The sequence below is a fragment of the Sinocyclocheilus grahami genome, unplaced genomic scaffold (genome assembly GCF_001515645.1).
Source record: "Sinocyclocheilus grahami isolate Dianchi unplaced genomic scaffold, SAMN03320097.WGS_v1.1 scaffold846.1, whole genome shotgun sequence".
Lineage (NCBI taxonomy): Eukaryota > Metazoa > Chordata > Actinopteri > Cypriniformes > Cyprinidae > Sinocyclocheilus > Sinocyclocheilus grahami.
The window spans coordinates 58068-73964 of record NW_015506025.1 but is presented as its reverse complement, the minus strand read 5'-3'; the positions used below and the strand labels follow the sequence as shown (position 1 = coordinate 73964).

The window sequence follows — 15897 nt, the reverse complement described above, 5'->3', positions numbered from 1 at the left end:
CAGTCTTTGAGTCAGAACAGCCGGCATTGTAGTCTACTCTCCCAGGATCAGGAAACAGTCCTCCATAAAATGCGCTGCACACATCTGAATATTTGGGTTGAACTGTTCTGGAACAGTGTTGTAAATACAACTTAACCACTGATTTCTAGTCGTGTCCAATTTTGGAAGGCCAAACAAAGTAGTTTCGCTTTCACAACGAAACGGCGTCACACACGGCAGCCTACAGTGAGCAGAGGCCGGGGGCTAGCGTGAGGAACGGCCGGAGGGTTAGAGTGAGCAGAGGTGGGTGGGCTTGAGAACGGCGCGGCCGGCGATTTCGACGAAGGAGCGTCCGGAAGGACATGTGACGACTCCGGGCTGGTCTCCGCTTCGTCCACGGTGAAAGCCGATCCGGCAATCCACAGCGGAAAGTTGTAGTATTTCCTCCGCAACCAGCATGGATCAGCTCCAGGCATGACGAAGCAGATATCGTCCTCTTGGAAGGCCAAACAAAGTAGTTTCGCTTCCACAATGACGCACACCGCGTCTTTACGACAGGGCGGCGGCAACAACAAAACTACAGCGAGAATAAAAGTTACGCCGCCTTTCTTTGCGGCGTTATGCAAATCTTCCCACATAGCGACGTAGATATGTGGGGGCGTGTTAGAACGAGCCGTTTTAGGTAGGCGTGGCTGACTCTTAACTTTTATAAAGAATATCTCTTTGGATTTGAGACTTTATTCTTTATCTTCTTTATGCACCACGAGCTTGTAACACTCCAAAGAGAAAGGAAAAATTGAAATCGCATCATTTAAGAATACCTATTTGCTTTTTTGTTTCTTACTAGGCTGTGACTCCCAAGATTGTGCGGGATGTCTGCTCTAAATACATCTATGACAAATGCCCAGCTGTGTCTGCAGTTGGTGAGTCAGTTTATTTTTATATTTAATATGCACTTTGTGTTTATTATTTTGTGTTGGGAGTGAATAAATATTTAGTGGAATTCTCTTTTATATTAGCATGACACATAATTAAGGAATTTAACTAGTAACCAGTGTAGTGATTATGATATGACTGATAATGTTGAGAACACACTTTTAAAAGCCAAGGGTGCATGTTTGACAAACATAAAGACTTGGGTTAAGCCAGAATTAGGCCACAGTTCAATTAGGACATTTAAGTACCTTAGAAAAAAAAAACATTCCTGGTGAGCATCTTGAGACAAATCAATAACACTAACATTTAAGATATGTCAGTGCAAGTTTCTTTCGGTTAAAACAGCCTGTGAAATTGAGGGAAAGTGTCATACAGTGCTCAAGCGGTAGTGCTCACTTTAGCTTCGGATGACTCTGTATAGGAAGTGTTTTTACCATCTGCTCTCATGATTACTTAACTGTTTTTTTGTTCTGAAATTAATTGCAGATGAGCAAATTAAGCCCATCTGTGGATCAGGGATTAATCATTAACATACCTAATATGGTTATATTTTCTGGATCTAGCTTTAGCTTATTTATGGAGACATTTGGTACAATAATTAATTCTGCGAACAGACTTTAATGGAAGGAAATTGCTAGATTTATCCCAATGCTGTGGTATTGAAATTGGTATTAAGAATTCTGAAATGTCACTGGTATTAACAACTGAATTTATGTAACCTTGCAATTGTTTCTTTCTTTATGCAGGTCCAATAGAGCAGGTGCCAGATTATAACAGAATGAGAAGTGCTATGTACTGGCTCCGATTTTAAATGTTCCTTGGGCTGTCAGCCCTCGTTGATGTGATGTCTCCATTTGCAACTTTTGTCCTCTCATCATTTTCGTACCCTTATCTTGTATGAATTTGATGATTAGCATATTTGCCCACTTATCTTAGCCATCTTTTTCCAAGCTGAGATGGAGAGAGAGAGAGGAGAATTCGGTACATTTACACCTAGAATGTCAGACATGGCACAGAGCTATTTATGAATATATGTGATGTCCATTTTGTATATAGCAATAGCTTTCATTCCGACTTCAAATAAAACCCTGTCACATCAAGTTTTTATTTGATTTGTTTTGGTTGCTTCAGAGAAAATAAACCCTTTCAGTGTCTCCAATAAACAGGCAGTAAACTGTGGGTTAAGAAGATAATAGGAAGGTATTTTAGAGGAATAGTTAAAGAATAAATGATTTAAGTTAAATTTGACAAGTTAAAATGACAGCTGTGTTAAGATATTTACTCTTCTTGCCATTATCAAAATAAGCAGTTTATACATTTTAATGTTCATGTTGGTGAGTTCTGGGAATATATGCACCTATTCTGGGAAAGGGACTGACTAGAAAAAAAAATTCAGAAGACTATTGTGCAAGCTCTGCCATGTCCATACATTTTTATTGTCTTTGGACAGTCATGATATTTGATGCAACTGATGTGACTGGAATGATGTAATCAAATATTGTGCAACTAGTTTACACATGATCAGAAAAGCAAAAGCAAACACTTTTGACAGTTTATAATTTATTTTTGTTCTAAGCCTAATTTAACAGTAAATGCACAAGGCACTTTAACAGTCAAGCATTTTAGATCAATAAGGTCATCTTGTCTATGTTTTCCAGTTTTTTCCTCAGAGTAAGAAAACTTGCATGTTTTTAACTGTGGTAAAACATACTATAGAATTAGACCTCACTACACCCAGCCATATAATAAACCATAAATTATTTCAAAACTAGTGACCTAGTTTTTCATGTAGAAACAGTAATTTTTGCATTTATGCATCTTAAATCATTGCAATATTTTTATTTTCTTCAATTTGTGTTCATATTTTGACCTATAATGGTTTCAAATATACATAAAGGGCAACTGATTTACAATAAATAAAGGTACAGGACAAAAAGTCTGAGACTGCCAAAGAACCAGGACCAGATCCGTTTCTCTCAAGTTACAAATGATTTCTTTAACTGAAATAGTCTGTAGTTATAATTCTGTCTCTGCAACATTATTTCCAGCAAACAACAATGTTAGGGTCATTCTCCAAACGCTCATCCAACTCCTTATAACTCATTCCTGAAAAAACAGGCAAGGAATAATGTCACTTTCTTTAAAATGGTTCAAATCAAGGAATATTCTTGTGAAAAAATATACATAATACATATACATAATACCAGTTTTGCAACAGATTTCATCATAACTATGGCAGCCAGTATAAAGTCTAGGTGGACGACTCCTCTCATCTCTAACAACCTTGACTGGATACTTCTGCAGGCGCCGAATAAGACCTTTCATCAAGCCAAACTGAATCAACTTCCTAAAGCAACACAAAAGATAAAAGTAGAATAATTTTTCATAGAATATTTATCTTCTTACAGATCACACTAGTACTTAACCAATAGCCAAATAAGCCAACAGGACACAAAAGCATTCTTTTTAATCTTTACAGTATTGTCTGTCCTTCTGTAGTTTAAACACACACACACAAACAATTGACATGTCTTACAAATGGCATGTCAATTGTGGGGATTTAAGTGTGAACAACAATCAAATTCAAATGGCCTTGCCTTTCATCCACCCTCTGTAGCTGGTGAGAATAGCGGGAACAGAGGTCACGTACAGTCGTACCTGGGGTCAGACCACAATACAACTGGAATACATCCCTGAGATTAGTCCTTTGGCCTGGTGAAATACACAGTAAAATGTCTTCTATCTTTACTCACACTCGTATACATACATGTTGCAGAAAAAACATGCATTTGGAATTGCTGAACTTGCTTACCTAGCTTACTGACATAGTGGATACACTCTTCCTGAAGGCACTTCTTATCTATTAAGTTTTGTACTTTAGGTGTTGTGCAGTAAACATTTGAGTACTGTAGAATATGAAAACCAAAAGCAATTTAAGAAAAAGTATAATACAATTCTGAAGAAGAAACAACAACAACAGAAAACGTACCTGGAATATGGATACCAGAGTTACCACTTCATAATACCTGTGAAACGTAATAGCATTGTTCAGTCCATGACTTGTCACACTTTGCTGCTATTACATGTATGAAATGTGTACTTTCTGCATCATTGTAACTATTGTAATGATCTTTTTATGGTTTTAGAACATTTCATTATTTAAATTTTAATAAGGTGCTAGATTTTGATAAATTCATCATAGTATCTATACATTTGTCAACAAATAAGAGTTTGAGACCTTATGCCAGAAGCAGGAGGTATATCAAAATAACAATAACATTGTGGGTTATATACAACTTGAGCTGTCATCTAGCATCTATGGCATGTTGTAGTGTACACATTCTGTACACACAGCCTGTTATCTAATCTTTATCATGTCTGTCATTAGACATTTGCTTTGGAGTTCACAACGAAAAGTTGCTGTTCTGTAAGAGAAATTGCAGACAATTCTGCAACAGGTAGAACTAAGTTTATGGCACTGTATAATATCTGCAAACAGTAGCTGGGTCTCAATTCATTACTATGGAATGTGATGGTTGCTTTTCTATAATGAGACAGCCATAATAACTTATAGGTGCATCTCAATAAATTAGAATGTCGTGGAGAAGTTAATTTATTTCAGTAATTCAACTCAAATTGTGAAACTCGTGTATTAAATAAATTCAATGCACACAGACTGAAGTAGTTTAAGTCTTTGGTTCTTTTAATTGTGATGATTTTGGCTCACATTTAACAAAAACCCACCAATTCACTATCTCAACAAATTAGAATACTTCATAAGACCAATAAAAAAACATTTTTAGTGAATTGTTGGCCTTCTGGAAAGTATGTTCATTTACTGTACATGTACTCAATACTTGGTAGGGGCTCCTTTTGCTTTAATTACTGCCTCAATTCGGCGTGACATGGAGGTGATCAGTTTGTGGCACTGCTGAGGTGGTATGGAAGCCCAGGTTTCTTTGACAGTGGCCTTCAGCTCATCTGCATTTTTTGGTCTCTGGTTCCCTGCCTAAAACCCAGGCACAAACTAAACTGAAATTTACCTGGCTAGCCAGCTAAACCAGCTTCATGATATAGGCCTCATATGTGAAAATGTGAATTCAGATTGTGAACAGTTCAACCATGCATATGTTATCTTTTATAAAAATTACCTTGTAATGTTTAATCAAAATGTTCTAACTTCCAGTGAAACCTACAGACTGATAATGAATGCAGGATTTCTCCAACCATTTAGTCCACTTAAACCCTGCACGTTCATCTGCCTCTGCTTTAGAGTGCAACGCCCACATCTCAAAAACCAATGCATAGAACCAAGTCCCATACAAGTTACAATAAACAATATAAGATCCGTCACTATTTCCATTTCATTGTGGCTTTAAAGACTTTTTGTTTACTTGTGTAGTATTATACATTTTTCAGAATAAAAACTGGGTGCTGAAGAACCAATGAGGTAGAGGGTTAAGCTGTATTTAACACAGAATATTCCTTTTAATAAATTATTTAGATTAATGCAGCAGCTCAAAATAGGAACATCATACTTACAATAAATTCTGAACAGCAATCCGCACCAAATTAAGCTCAACATCGGCCTCAGCTGAGATTTTTTGAATGTGTCGATACCCATCTACAAAGGGTAAGATCTGCAAAAAAAGTAATTAAAATATTCAAGAAAAATAATATAAATGCAAAATGACTTGTAACATAATTAATGTTTGAAGGCAGTATGTCAAATAAAATCACATTATACCTGTTTCAACTAAAAGTGTAAGTGGCATATCAATGTAACATCAGAAAAACAATGGTTAACAGAAAGACGGTAATAAGCTTTACAAACTTAATTGTCGCAAAATCTTATTTACATAAGGACATTTGCTTCTAAATTCTTTACAATTAGAGTGTTATAAACTGTTCAGCTCGTCTCATTTCAGTCACACTGTGGTAAAACGTGCTGTGTCGTGTCAGTGTGTAACTTGCTCCCAGTTGAATAAAACTATTTCAAACAATAGGTACATTTTGTTCATTGTGTTTTTTCCCTCTCCGTTTTTTGGACTTACTAACTGCAGGGGTTTATTTATTTATTTAAACCTGATAATAAAAAAGACAAATAAAATCAATCTAAGACAGTAAAAGTAAACGGTGGGAAACATTTTTTGGAGACCTGCTGTGTGGTGAGATCCCATTGTGATTTTATAAAGTGGTCTTTATTCTTGGTAAATACTGGTACATCATACTCCTGAACCACCAGAGGATCTTTCCTTTGTTCAATTAGCTTCAAGTGGATGGTGTTCGAGTCATCTGTCATGAAAGAGCGAGAAAGGGTGATTATAAAAACAATGACATCCACTGATGGGGGAAACAGAGAGATAGAAAATGCATATATAACCAATAGGTAGGGTGCAGGCTCCTGTAACATTAAGTTCCTCCAGAAGTGTGGACAGGATAGGCAACAGCTTCTGTTTACTCTCCTCATTTGAAATGAATCCACTCTCAAGCTAATCAAAGAAATGTAATGAAACAGTTAATAAGCGCCAACTTTTAAGATACCATAACATGAATACTTATCAAATGAACGTTTACCTCCAGAGTTGTGAGGTAGCCAGACAGTTTTTTGACAATAGGTTCTAAAGCACATGTTTTTGTCCTGGCATCACAGACTAAACCCAAATTGAAGAGCAAGGCATTCCGGCTGTACTTCTTATGCTCAATGCACACTGGACAACCTATTAGCTTCTTCTCCATGGCAGTCCTTAATCAGTTACACAGATAAAACACAACAGTGTCATTATTAATAACTCTAAAGGCCTATTTACACCAAATTGTAAAAATCACAGATGCAAACCAAGAAGTAATAAAGGAAAAAAAAAATCTACAATGGGTGCAGCTAAAGCCATTTAATCACTTAAGTTAAAAAAAAAATACTGAAAGACTGAAATCTATGTAACCGTTTCTATACCATTCCAAATCAAGAACCAAATAAGAATTTATATGACTTCAGTTGGAGAAAATTGGGATGACTGCCATTTCAATGTGCTTTCCATTTTGGTTTGTATTGCTTTGATATGAAGATTTTTAAATGTATGCATGTATGTATTGTACATGTCAATATAGTTGTACGAATGTGTGAGTGTGTGTAGGCCTATACATACAAGGAAGCATTTTTGAACGCACATGTATAAGCCTATAATTTGTATAACTTTAGTGCAAATACAAATACGACAATGCAGCAATAAGATGAGGAAAAAGTCCAGTACGTACACCGTTATGAGCTTGTTCTGCAGTTCAGGTTTGGTGATGATGTACACCTGCACTGTATCAAAAAGTTCCCTCGAAATATATTCTTCAGGAACCTTCGATCAAACATAAAATAATTCATGACGAATATAACTGTATGTATGTATATAACCATATAAACATTAACGTTAGCTTGCATGCATCCCTAACGGAGTTTTCTTACCAATACCAATTCATATCTATGGTCAAACATACTGCATTTATTCTCTTTTGCTCCCAAATATATGTTTCTATGACGTTACCTGATATGTGATCTTTGGTCCTAAAGTTGGATGAAATTCACTAAAAAATATACAATCTATTCGTCTGTATGACCCCATGTTCAGTAGAGAGCTCATAAATGTTGATTTATATAATTCTTCTTCTTCTTCTTCTTCTCCTTTTTTAACGGCCGTTGGCATCTAGCTTATTGGTGCATTGCCGCCACCTTCTGCTCAGGAGTGTGGATCATACTTTTATATAAACCATATACTGTAGAAGAGCCCAGTTCTCTGACCTGTGCTCTCGTATTTATCTCCAGGACTGCTTTTAAAGTGATCTCCTGTACCCCTAATTTATTCAGATTATTTTTCATTATATCCCTCTGTATTTCATATTTTCTGCTATTCTAAATTCCATGTTCCACTGACTTCTCTTTCTGACAGTCCTCACACAAGCAAACCTGTCTGATGTTTCCTCACCATTCTTAATGACTAATATCAATACTACATCCTCTTCTGTTTCCATTTGATACTCTTTTATGATATAAATGTCTCCCCTTCCCCTCTCCATCACACCTTTCTTGTCACATTTGGTTGATTTCCCCCCCAGATTATGCATTTCATCTCTGGTTTACTAATTCTTATTTGCATTTCTACATTTGCTCTCTTTAACACTTTTTTTTGCCACCTCATCCGCACTCTCATTTCCCTTTACTCCTACATGCACTAGGACCTGCAAGAATTCAACCTGGCCTCCCTGGTTTATTATTCTTGTAACTGATTGACTTCAAATAATATGTCTTGTCGACTGTTCGATAGGAAAGAGTTTAAGCTTACTGTGACTGATGATGAGTCTGAACATAGCCTATCACAATTTTGTCTTTTAAAATTTTTTTATTTTATTTTAAATTAATTGTAAAGCAAGATACAAGAACCAAGATAATTTGCATAACACAGAGATATACAATGTATCGTATCTCTCTCTCTACATAGTATAAAAATATTCCAGGCTACAAAACATTAAAAACATAAATGCATTAACACCAGATATGAGGTCATTTACTCAAGTTATTGTAAACTTGTAAATTTGTTTCTTTCTTCTGTGGGACATAAAAGCCATTTCTGGTGTGCTGGTGACAGTGTTAACCACCACACAAACCATGCAAAATCAGCATGTTGCGAGTATCTTGTTGTTTTTACAAAACACCAAGGGTGCTGATATTAGTGGGCGATTCTGAATTTATTCAGTGACTGCATGTGTCAGCTGAGCTCAGAATAGCACTGGCATTCTACTCTTATTATTATTTCACTATTATTATTTCAACTATTACTATTATTCAATATAAAATTATAGCAGAAATAGTATCATGATCTATCTTAGTATGCAATTCTGAATTCAGCATAGGACGCTATAACCTAACTTAAGTAAAGATACAATAAATTCTATGGATGATAATTTCTATGATTTTCATAGGCTTACAATGCTTTTGGGAAATGCAGCCCAGTTTAACCCCTTAACTGTCACCCCCCATTTTTTAAAATAGGCATGAAAGTGCACTATCCAAACTTAAATTGTTGTAATTTATTAACACTTTGGAATACAGACCTAAGGTTGGTCTCTTTGTAAAGAAGAAAATCAGCAGATTATTGCAAAATTTGATTTAAAAAAATTTAAGTATCAAAAAGTTATAAAAGTATGTACTGTAAATAAAATGCACAATATAAATTTTATTTTATTTATTATAAATGTTACATAACAGGTTTTACTCTAAAATTGGTATAAAATTACAACCTTATGTCTAAAGTTTTGTTCCAAATTTGAAGTTGATATGAAAAAAACTGAGGTTCCTGTGAAATTTTATTTAGGACGTCATACCACAAACAGCCACCAGGTGCCATCCAAACTCCATTACATTTTTTTCATGAATTATTCTGTCACAAATTTCTAGATTTCTCTGTCAATATTACTTCTATCTCAAAATAAATTATTATAAAAAGGTTTGATTCTAAAAGCCCATAATGCATTTTGTAATATGACACTTGGCACTGCCCACTAAGGGGGAGGAGACCGCCAAAAGATTTTAAAGTACCATTTCTATGGTAACGCAATGTACAATTTCAAAATAGGTTTCACAGGATGAATCTTGGGCTTCTAAGCTTTCAAATGATATATACTTTATGATTACTAAAAGGTTTGATAGAGAAAAAGGACAACAACAGAAAAGAGCGCCAAGCGTCCCACAGGTGACAGTTAAGGGGTTAACTTGGCTCTTGGAGTTAACAAATTGCACACACCAGTAAAAGTATGCATGGTCAAGACTGTGTTTAACAACACACAAGCATACACATAAATACACAACGCATTTGCATACAGACAATACAAATGCACTTTCCAATGCAAATTTTATACATATGTGAATCACTATGTAGCTATCACATGCATAAAATGCAAACTTGCCTGCTGGGTTGCCTCGTTGATTTAAGGGGGTTTAAATAGTCCCATGTAACCTGACCTGTAGATAATATCACATTTGTATGCAAATTATCTGCATTAGCACTTCCCTGTTCCTTTTAGATGAACAAAATGTGCTTTGTGGCATGTGGAACCTTTATACAACTCATAACCAAATTCCATGTCAAAAACTGACAAAGGGAGCTCATTGGTAGGAAGTATATGTATAAAAATAAACTCTGCAAAAAACAAACTTAAAATAACTTTTTTAGAATAGGCCTACTGTATTTTAAAGTAAAAAAAAAAAAATCCAAATACCCAGGTAAAAAAAAGAACTTAAGCTGTACCAGTGGTGTGCGGTGGTGGTGTTGTCACGATTCGGCTACTGCTACTGTGTAAGAACGAGGAAGCGAGGAGTCAGAGCAATTAACAGGGAGCAATCTTTATTAACCCAAATAAAGACTCACATACAGGCATGAACGCACACGTAGCATGGGGAACAGATGTTTGACAATGGACGCTGGAGACAGGGAAACACAAGGCTTAAGAACACTACTTAATCAAGGGAAGACGAGACACACCTGGAATCAAATTAGAAACAATCAGGGAGCAGGAACAGGAAATTTACCAAAATAAGGGCAAGGAAGGCACATGGGGAGCAAAACACACACAAAACAAGGAACAGAGTCTGACAGGTGTTCGGAAAGTCCTCAAAGATTTTTGTTTTTTTAATTCAAATGTGTAAATTCATGTCCCAGTCACATTTTCTTGGTTAAATAAACATTATTTACACTATAAAAAAAAATACAATTCTGTTTTATATTTTTACATTAAAAACAATGTAATCAATATTCTATTTATTAAAGCCATGTATTAATCTCAAGTTAGTGTTTTTAAGCATTTTACATTTATTAAAATAATAACTCACAGCAGTATAATTTAAACAATATATTTTATTTGTGAACTTATGTTCAGCTATTCTTTTTAATAGTTAGCTATTTTAAAATTTTTCAGATCATCAGTCATCAAATTTCACCAAGCTGAATGCTCACTAAAATCTCCCACAGATTATGTTTTCATGCCATTTTAAGTCTTATTTTGATGTAACAATATGGTTATATCTAAGTGTGTGAGTTGTTTACTTTAATCAGTCTTCCCATTCACGCCATTATATTGTTCATTCAGACTGATTTGCGAACAAGGAAATCGCACGAACACAAGAGGCGGTATTTATCGCATGAACCAATCACAGCCAAACATAACCATTTCCAATCATATCGCGATGGAGGCATTGCCTCCTCTCACGTGACTTTCCCCCATTCATTCTCAATTACTCCCCAGTAAAGTCACGGCATGCTATGGGATCTCTCTTAATAGTCAATGGGCTCAGGGGAGGCAAGTGAAGAGCAGGCAAAAGCACGCACATCGATCTCAACTGGGTGCTCGACTAAGAAACAAGTGGAAACATTTTTAAATGTAAAGTCGGCAACACCAAAGCTCCAAAAGTATCAAAAAATGTATTTAAAAAAAAAACATTTCGAGCACGCAGGCTCTTCATCAGGCAAGCCTCCTCTGTAACTTTACCTGCGGGTGTCACTGTTGGACAGTGTTACTTTAGAAAAAAAAGAGTGATTTATACACTTTTTAATGTTATACTTTGTAATATGGGTGTTTTTTATTTTTGTACTATGAATTTTTTCTCATCCAATATTTTGGAGGAGACACTGCCTCCCTGGCCTACTTGGAGGAAATGCCCCTGAGCTGTACTAATATCGATGCACTTATATTTTAATTGTACTATACTAAATGCATTGTTGGAAATCTCTCTGACATAGTAACTGTAGCTCCGCCAACTGCTGACAGCTGCTACCTGTTGTGACTTCAATTACTGGCTTTTACGCCTGTTTCACACATACTCCGTCTGCAGTGCACAGTGCAAAAGCAGCACGGACTCATTGTGCTTTCACACAGGACGCGTTTGCAGTCCGCTACTGATCCGCGACTGTTTAGGCCACAAACACAACATTTATCCATTATTTTGATTTCAAATAATTCAAATAATTTCAGCATTGTGATACTCTATCACAGTACAGTAACAATCTTGCATAGACATTAGTTTAAACTCAATAAATATAAACAACGTATTATTCATGCATTTGACATCTAGGTTTGTATGATAAGTTGCTCAAGCAAGTGGCAACACATTTAAACACAGCATACAGCCTATTTTTCTTACGTTAAAGCTATCACAAACATTTCTGACTGACGTGACACGTGGCCAAGTATGGTGACCCATACTCGGAATTAGTAAAAAAAGAGTGATTTATACACTTTTTACCATTAAACAAGTGGAAACATTTTTAAATGTAACACAGTAGTGAACACACACACACACCCACCCGGAGCAGTGGGCAGCCATTTATGCTGCAGCGCCCGGGGAGCAGTTGGGGGTTCGGTGCCTTGCTCAAGGGCACCTCAGTCATGGTATTGAAGGTGGGAGAGAGCACTGTACATTCACTCCCCCCACCTACAATCCCTGCCGGTGCGAGACTCGAACCCACAACCTTTTGGGTTATGAGTCCAACTCTCTAACCATTAGGCCACAACTTCCCCCTATTTTAAATTAAAACTCACCACTGACAGAAATGGTTGACTTTCGTGCTTTTTATTACAAGCAATCCCACGGGTCTTAAAGAACTTTGTTTTTCTACCACATGTGCATCTATTATGTTGCCTTGTTTATCTAAAAGTGCACTTTTCCTTGTTTTAAATCTAGCCAAAAAGCCACGTGTTTACTGTGAAACACAGTAGACTTTATTCATATCAATCTATTGTGAAATTAATACATTTCTGTGTCAATCCATGTTTATTTATACCGCGAACAATGCGCTGTCACTTTAATTCAGCGCGTGCAGCACAGCAAAAAGAGACTCGGCGCGTAAACGATTGCTGCACTGCTGTAGACGCGCTGCTCCTGGAACACACTGACGGACTGCAACAGCATGCAGTGTGAAAGCTCTAATCCATTATCATGGGTGCGTAAAAAATCAACAACAACGTATACGCACTGTAGACGGAGTATGTGTGAAACAGGTGTAAGAGTGTTGTTTCAGAGCAGCAGTTTGCTCCTTGTTTGATGTTTAGCTGCTCTGGAATTTTCATATGGTGTTGTGGCTGTATACATATGCAAGTTATTTTTTGGATTGTTTGATATTTTGTATGATTTGAATTTGTTATGCAATTTATAGATTTTTTACCTTATATTTGTTTAGTTATATTTTTGTTCATCTAGTTAAGAAACCAGTCTGATACACCTATGGAATGACTTATGTACTGGCATTGGTGAAAATAAAATGGATGATTGTCTCCAGATGTTTTAACTGACACCCCATTGTGATACTCCCCCTGCGAATCGGCAGTAACCTAAGAGTCTTCGAGCTGGAGTTGAGTATTCCAATGGACCAAGATCAATCAATCAGCCAATGCCATGTACCACCTCGTCGACAGTCGTCAAGACAGATCAAGCCTCCAGTCTATCTTGATGACTATGAGAGGACATTTCCTAGTTCGATGCCCTCTCAAACCAATCATTCAGTTTTTCAGTCCCAGTCCAGAGCAGTACTGGATCTATTGCAGAGAGTCATTCTGAACCTTGTGACCGTCTTACTGGAGATGAAACAGTTGAAGGAGTTTGTTGTGGCATTGGGTCAAAGTGTGAAGCAGATAAATAGTAATGTTAATTGAATGTGTTCTTCAGGAAGTTCTTGGTCATCTGAAGCAAGTAGCCAACATTTATATGCCTTGTCCTCACCTAATAAGGACTATATTGCCCCTTCTACTGTGACTGATAAAGCTGCAGCATTAGCCCAAGAGCTGCGGGCTCATCTACAGGAGCAGGCTAGTCCTGAGTTAAAGTCACCGCCATGTGTGATTAGACAATCTTCCTTGCCTCCACCTACTCCTGCTATGATACCAACTCCTCATCCCCAGTCGACTACTGATTTGAGTGCTCCACAAGTGAATCAAGCCCCTGTTGATGTGAACCCTGTTAGTCATCCAGTGTTAAGGCAACTACCTGCAGTTCAAAGCTTTCATGTTGTTCATTTGTCTACTTTGACGGGAAACTGACAGATTTCGGTCAGTCGGTTTATGCCCTCCATATTACCTGCTCTAAATCCTTGGGTTGATATGCATCAGCAGTTATCAGGACAAAACCATGCAGCTAGATCTGTGGTGCAACATCCAATACCTCCTTGGGTTTGGAATCCACAATTGTTTGGCCAGTATATCCTGATTTTGGCCACCAATATCAAGCCCTTTGTATCCAAGCCATTCGTCAGTTCCAATGAATGCTTATGTTCATCAAGCACATGATTCCCAGGGTTTCCCGACATCATCTCAGTGTTCACCCCCCTCTCAGCAAATGTTGAGTAATCCAGCAGCGAACATCCTAACAGTCAGTTACCTGTTCCATCTACATCTTTGGCATTTGGCACGATTAATCAATCATCTGTACCCCTTATAGCTCAAACCGAAAATGTGACTAATCAAGTCCAGCAAGGAACTCATTCAGCCTTCATTTGAGTCAGCTGCCCAGTCTACGTTCTCCTTAATCTGTGAGACCTATTTTGCAACAACAGTGTCACCAAATGCCACAGAATTTTATACCTATGTTTCTCATTCTTAAGTTCAACTGCCTGTTTTAAGTTAAAGTTCAAGAATTGAAGGCCCTTCCTTTCCATATTTTTGTAAAGAGGATCCTAAACAATTCTTAATGTTAAAGATGGTTCTGGAGAATTTACCACATGATGAGACTGAGCAGTTCCATGAGCTGAGCTGAGCAGTTCCATACAAGTTCCATATTCTCCTAGACCATTTAAAATTGGATTCAGCATGCAACTTGGTTTTAGCTTATTCCAGCCATCCTCTGCCATTCAGTACCACATGGGCAGCCCTCCAGCAGAAATATGGTCAGCCACATCAACTTGTCATGAGTGAAACTGCTGAGATTATGAGCCTCCCAACCATTAAAACAGGTGATTCACAAGCTTTTAGTAGCTTAGCAGTTCATATTTGTGCTCTGGTGGGAATGTTACAGTCTTGGGGCCAAGGTGAAAGAGCAGCAAAGTTGGCATGTACATCTCATGTACAACATCTATTGGGTAAACTCCCTCCTGAACAAGTTGCTAATTACGTCCGGCATACCACAACCAGTCGACCAGGAGAAACCGATAACTTGGTGAATTTGTCTTTATGGCTTCAAGAGGAAGCAGACTGTCAAGCAATAGTAAGACAAGTCAGTGTTGTTTGGCGGAGACCTGATGACCATTACCAGAAGGCGAGGAAACCTATAAGGCAGTATCAACCAACTACAACTTCTTCTATTCTTCATGGGGTAAGCAGTGTTCCAGTAAAACAGACCAATGATTCTTGTCCTATTCAATGTCCCAGTTTTGAAGAAGGAAAGGTGTTTTTGAAATGCCAATGTCCATTCTGTAAAAGAGATGATCATCTTAGTAGATGCCAAGCATTTAGCCTGCTAGATCTGGAGAGTATGAGGAAATGGATTAAAGAGAACCACTGCTGTTGGAGATATGGCAGGGCTCACCAGGCCTCTCGGTGTGATCTAAAGAAAGGCTGTCCTAAATGTAAAGGTAAACATCTGGGAATTCTACATGAGGTGAATCAGAAGAAGCCAGACTCTGGTGTTTTCTTACTTAGTCTTCCAAGCTGTTCCCCTAGAGTGTTGCTGAAGGTTGAAAAAGTTCTACTGAGCCATAATGGTAGATGTATGGAGACCTATGCCATCTTGGATGATGGTTCTGAAAGGAGAATGCTTTTACTTTGGGCAGCACATCAACTTGGATTGACGGGCACAGCTGAATGACTGGTGCTTAGAACTATGTGTCAAGACACAGAGGTCCTGAGAGGAACCAGTTTGAACTTTACAATTTCTGCAGCAAATTCTCAGCAGAAATGCCAGGTCAAAGGGACTTTTACTGCCCAGCGATTGGGCCTTCCTGAGCAATCCAATCCCAT

The 15897-nt window shown here is 37.4% G+C and overlaps 1 protein-coding gene and 1 long non-coding RNA gene across 3 annotated transcripts; one reads left to right on the top strand and one right to left on the bottom strand.

Moving 5' to 3' along the window:
• Positions 1-805: 805 nt before the first annotated feature.
• LOC107562888 (uncharacterized) lies at positions 806-2015 on the top strand. Its single transcript, XR_001606041.1, has 2 exons — positions 806-902; positions 1662-2015. It is a non-coding gene; the product is annotated as an uncharacterized lncRNA (long non-coding RNA).
• A 160-nt stretch (positions 2016-2175) lies between these two features.
• Positions 2176-7582, bottom strand: nprl2 (NPR2 like, GATOR1 complex subunit). 2 transcript variants are annotated; one of them, XM_016247632.1, is made up of 11 exons: positions 7449-7582; positions 7171-7262; positions 6493-6661; positions 6299-6407; positions 6074-6210; positions 5458-5555; positions 3905-3941; positions 3728-3821; positions 3513-3627; positions 3120-3262; positions 2176-3021 (listed from the first exon to the last, which is right to left on the bottom strand). In XM_016247632.1, exons 1-11 carry the CDS (start codon positions 7542-7544, stop codon positions 2954-2956), a joined length of 1158 nt encoding a protein of 385 aa, XP_016103118.1. In that variant the 5' UTR covers positions 7545-7582; the 3' UTR covers positions 2176-2953. The 2 variants fall into 2 exon arrangements, with proteins under 2 accessions (XP_016103118.1, XP_016103119.1); XM_016247633.1 differs by lacking the exon at positions 7449-7582 and having other exon boundaries at positions 7173-7224.
• Between the last annotated feature and the right edge of the window lie 8315 nt (positions 7583-15897).

Bases quoted from the DNA above. Each gene is read 5' to 3' on its own strand.
- nprl2 (XM_016247632.1), bottom strand. From the start codon at position 7,544: ATGAGCTCTCTACTGAACATGGGGTCATACAGACGAATAGATTGTATA. The intron at 3,628-3,727 runs GTAAGCAAGTTC...GTATTTCACCAG, and splicing joins CCACTATGTCAGTAAGCTAG to GCCAAAGGACTAATCTCAGG. The intron at 3,022-3,119 runs GTATTATGTATA...CTGTTTTTTCAG, and splicing joins TGAAATCTGTTGCAAAACTG to GAATGAGTTATAAGGAGTTG.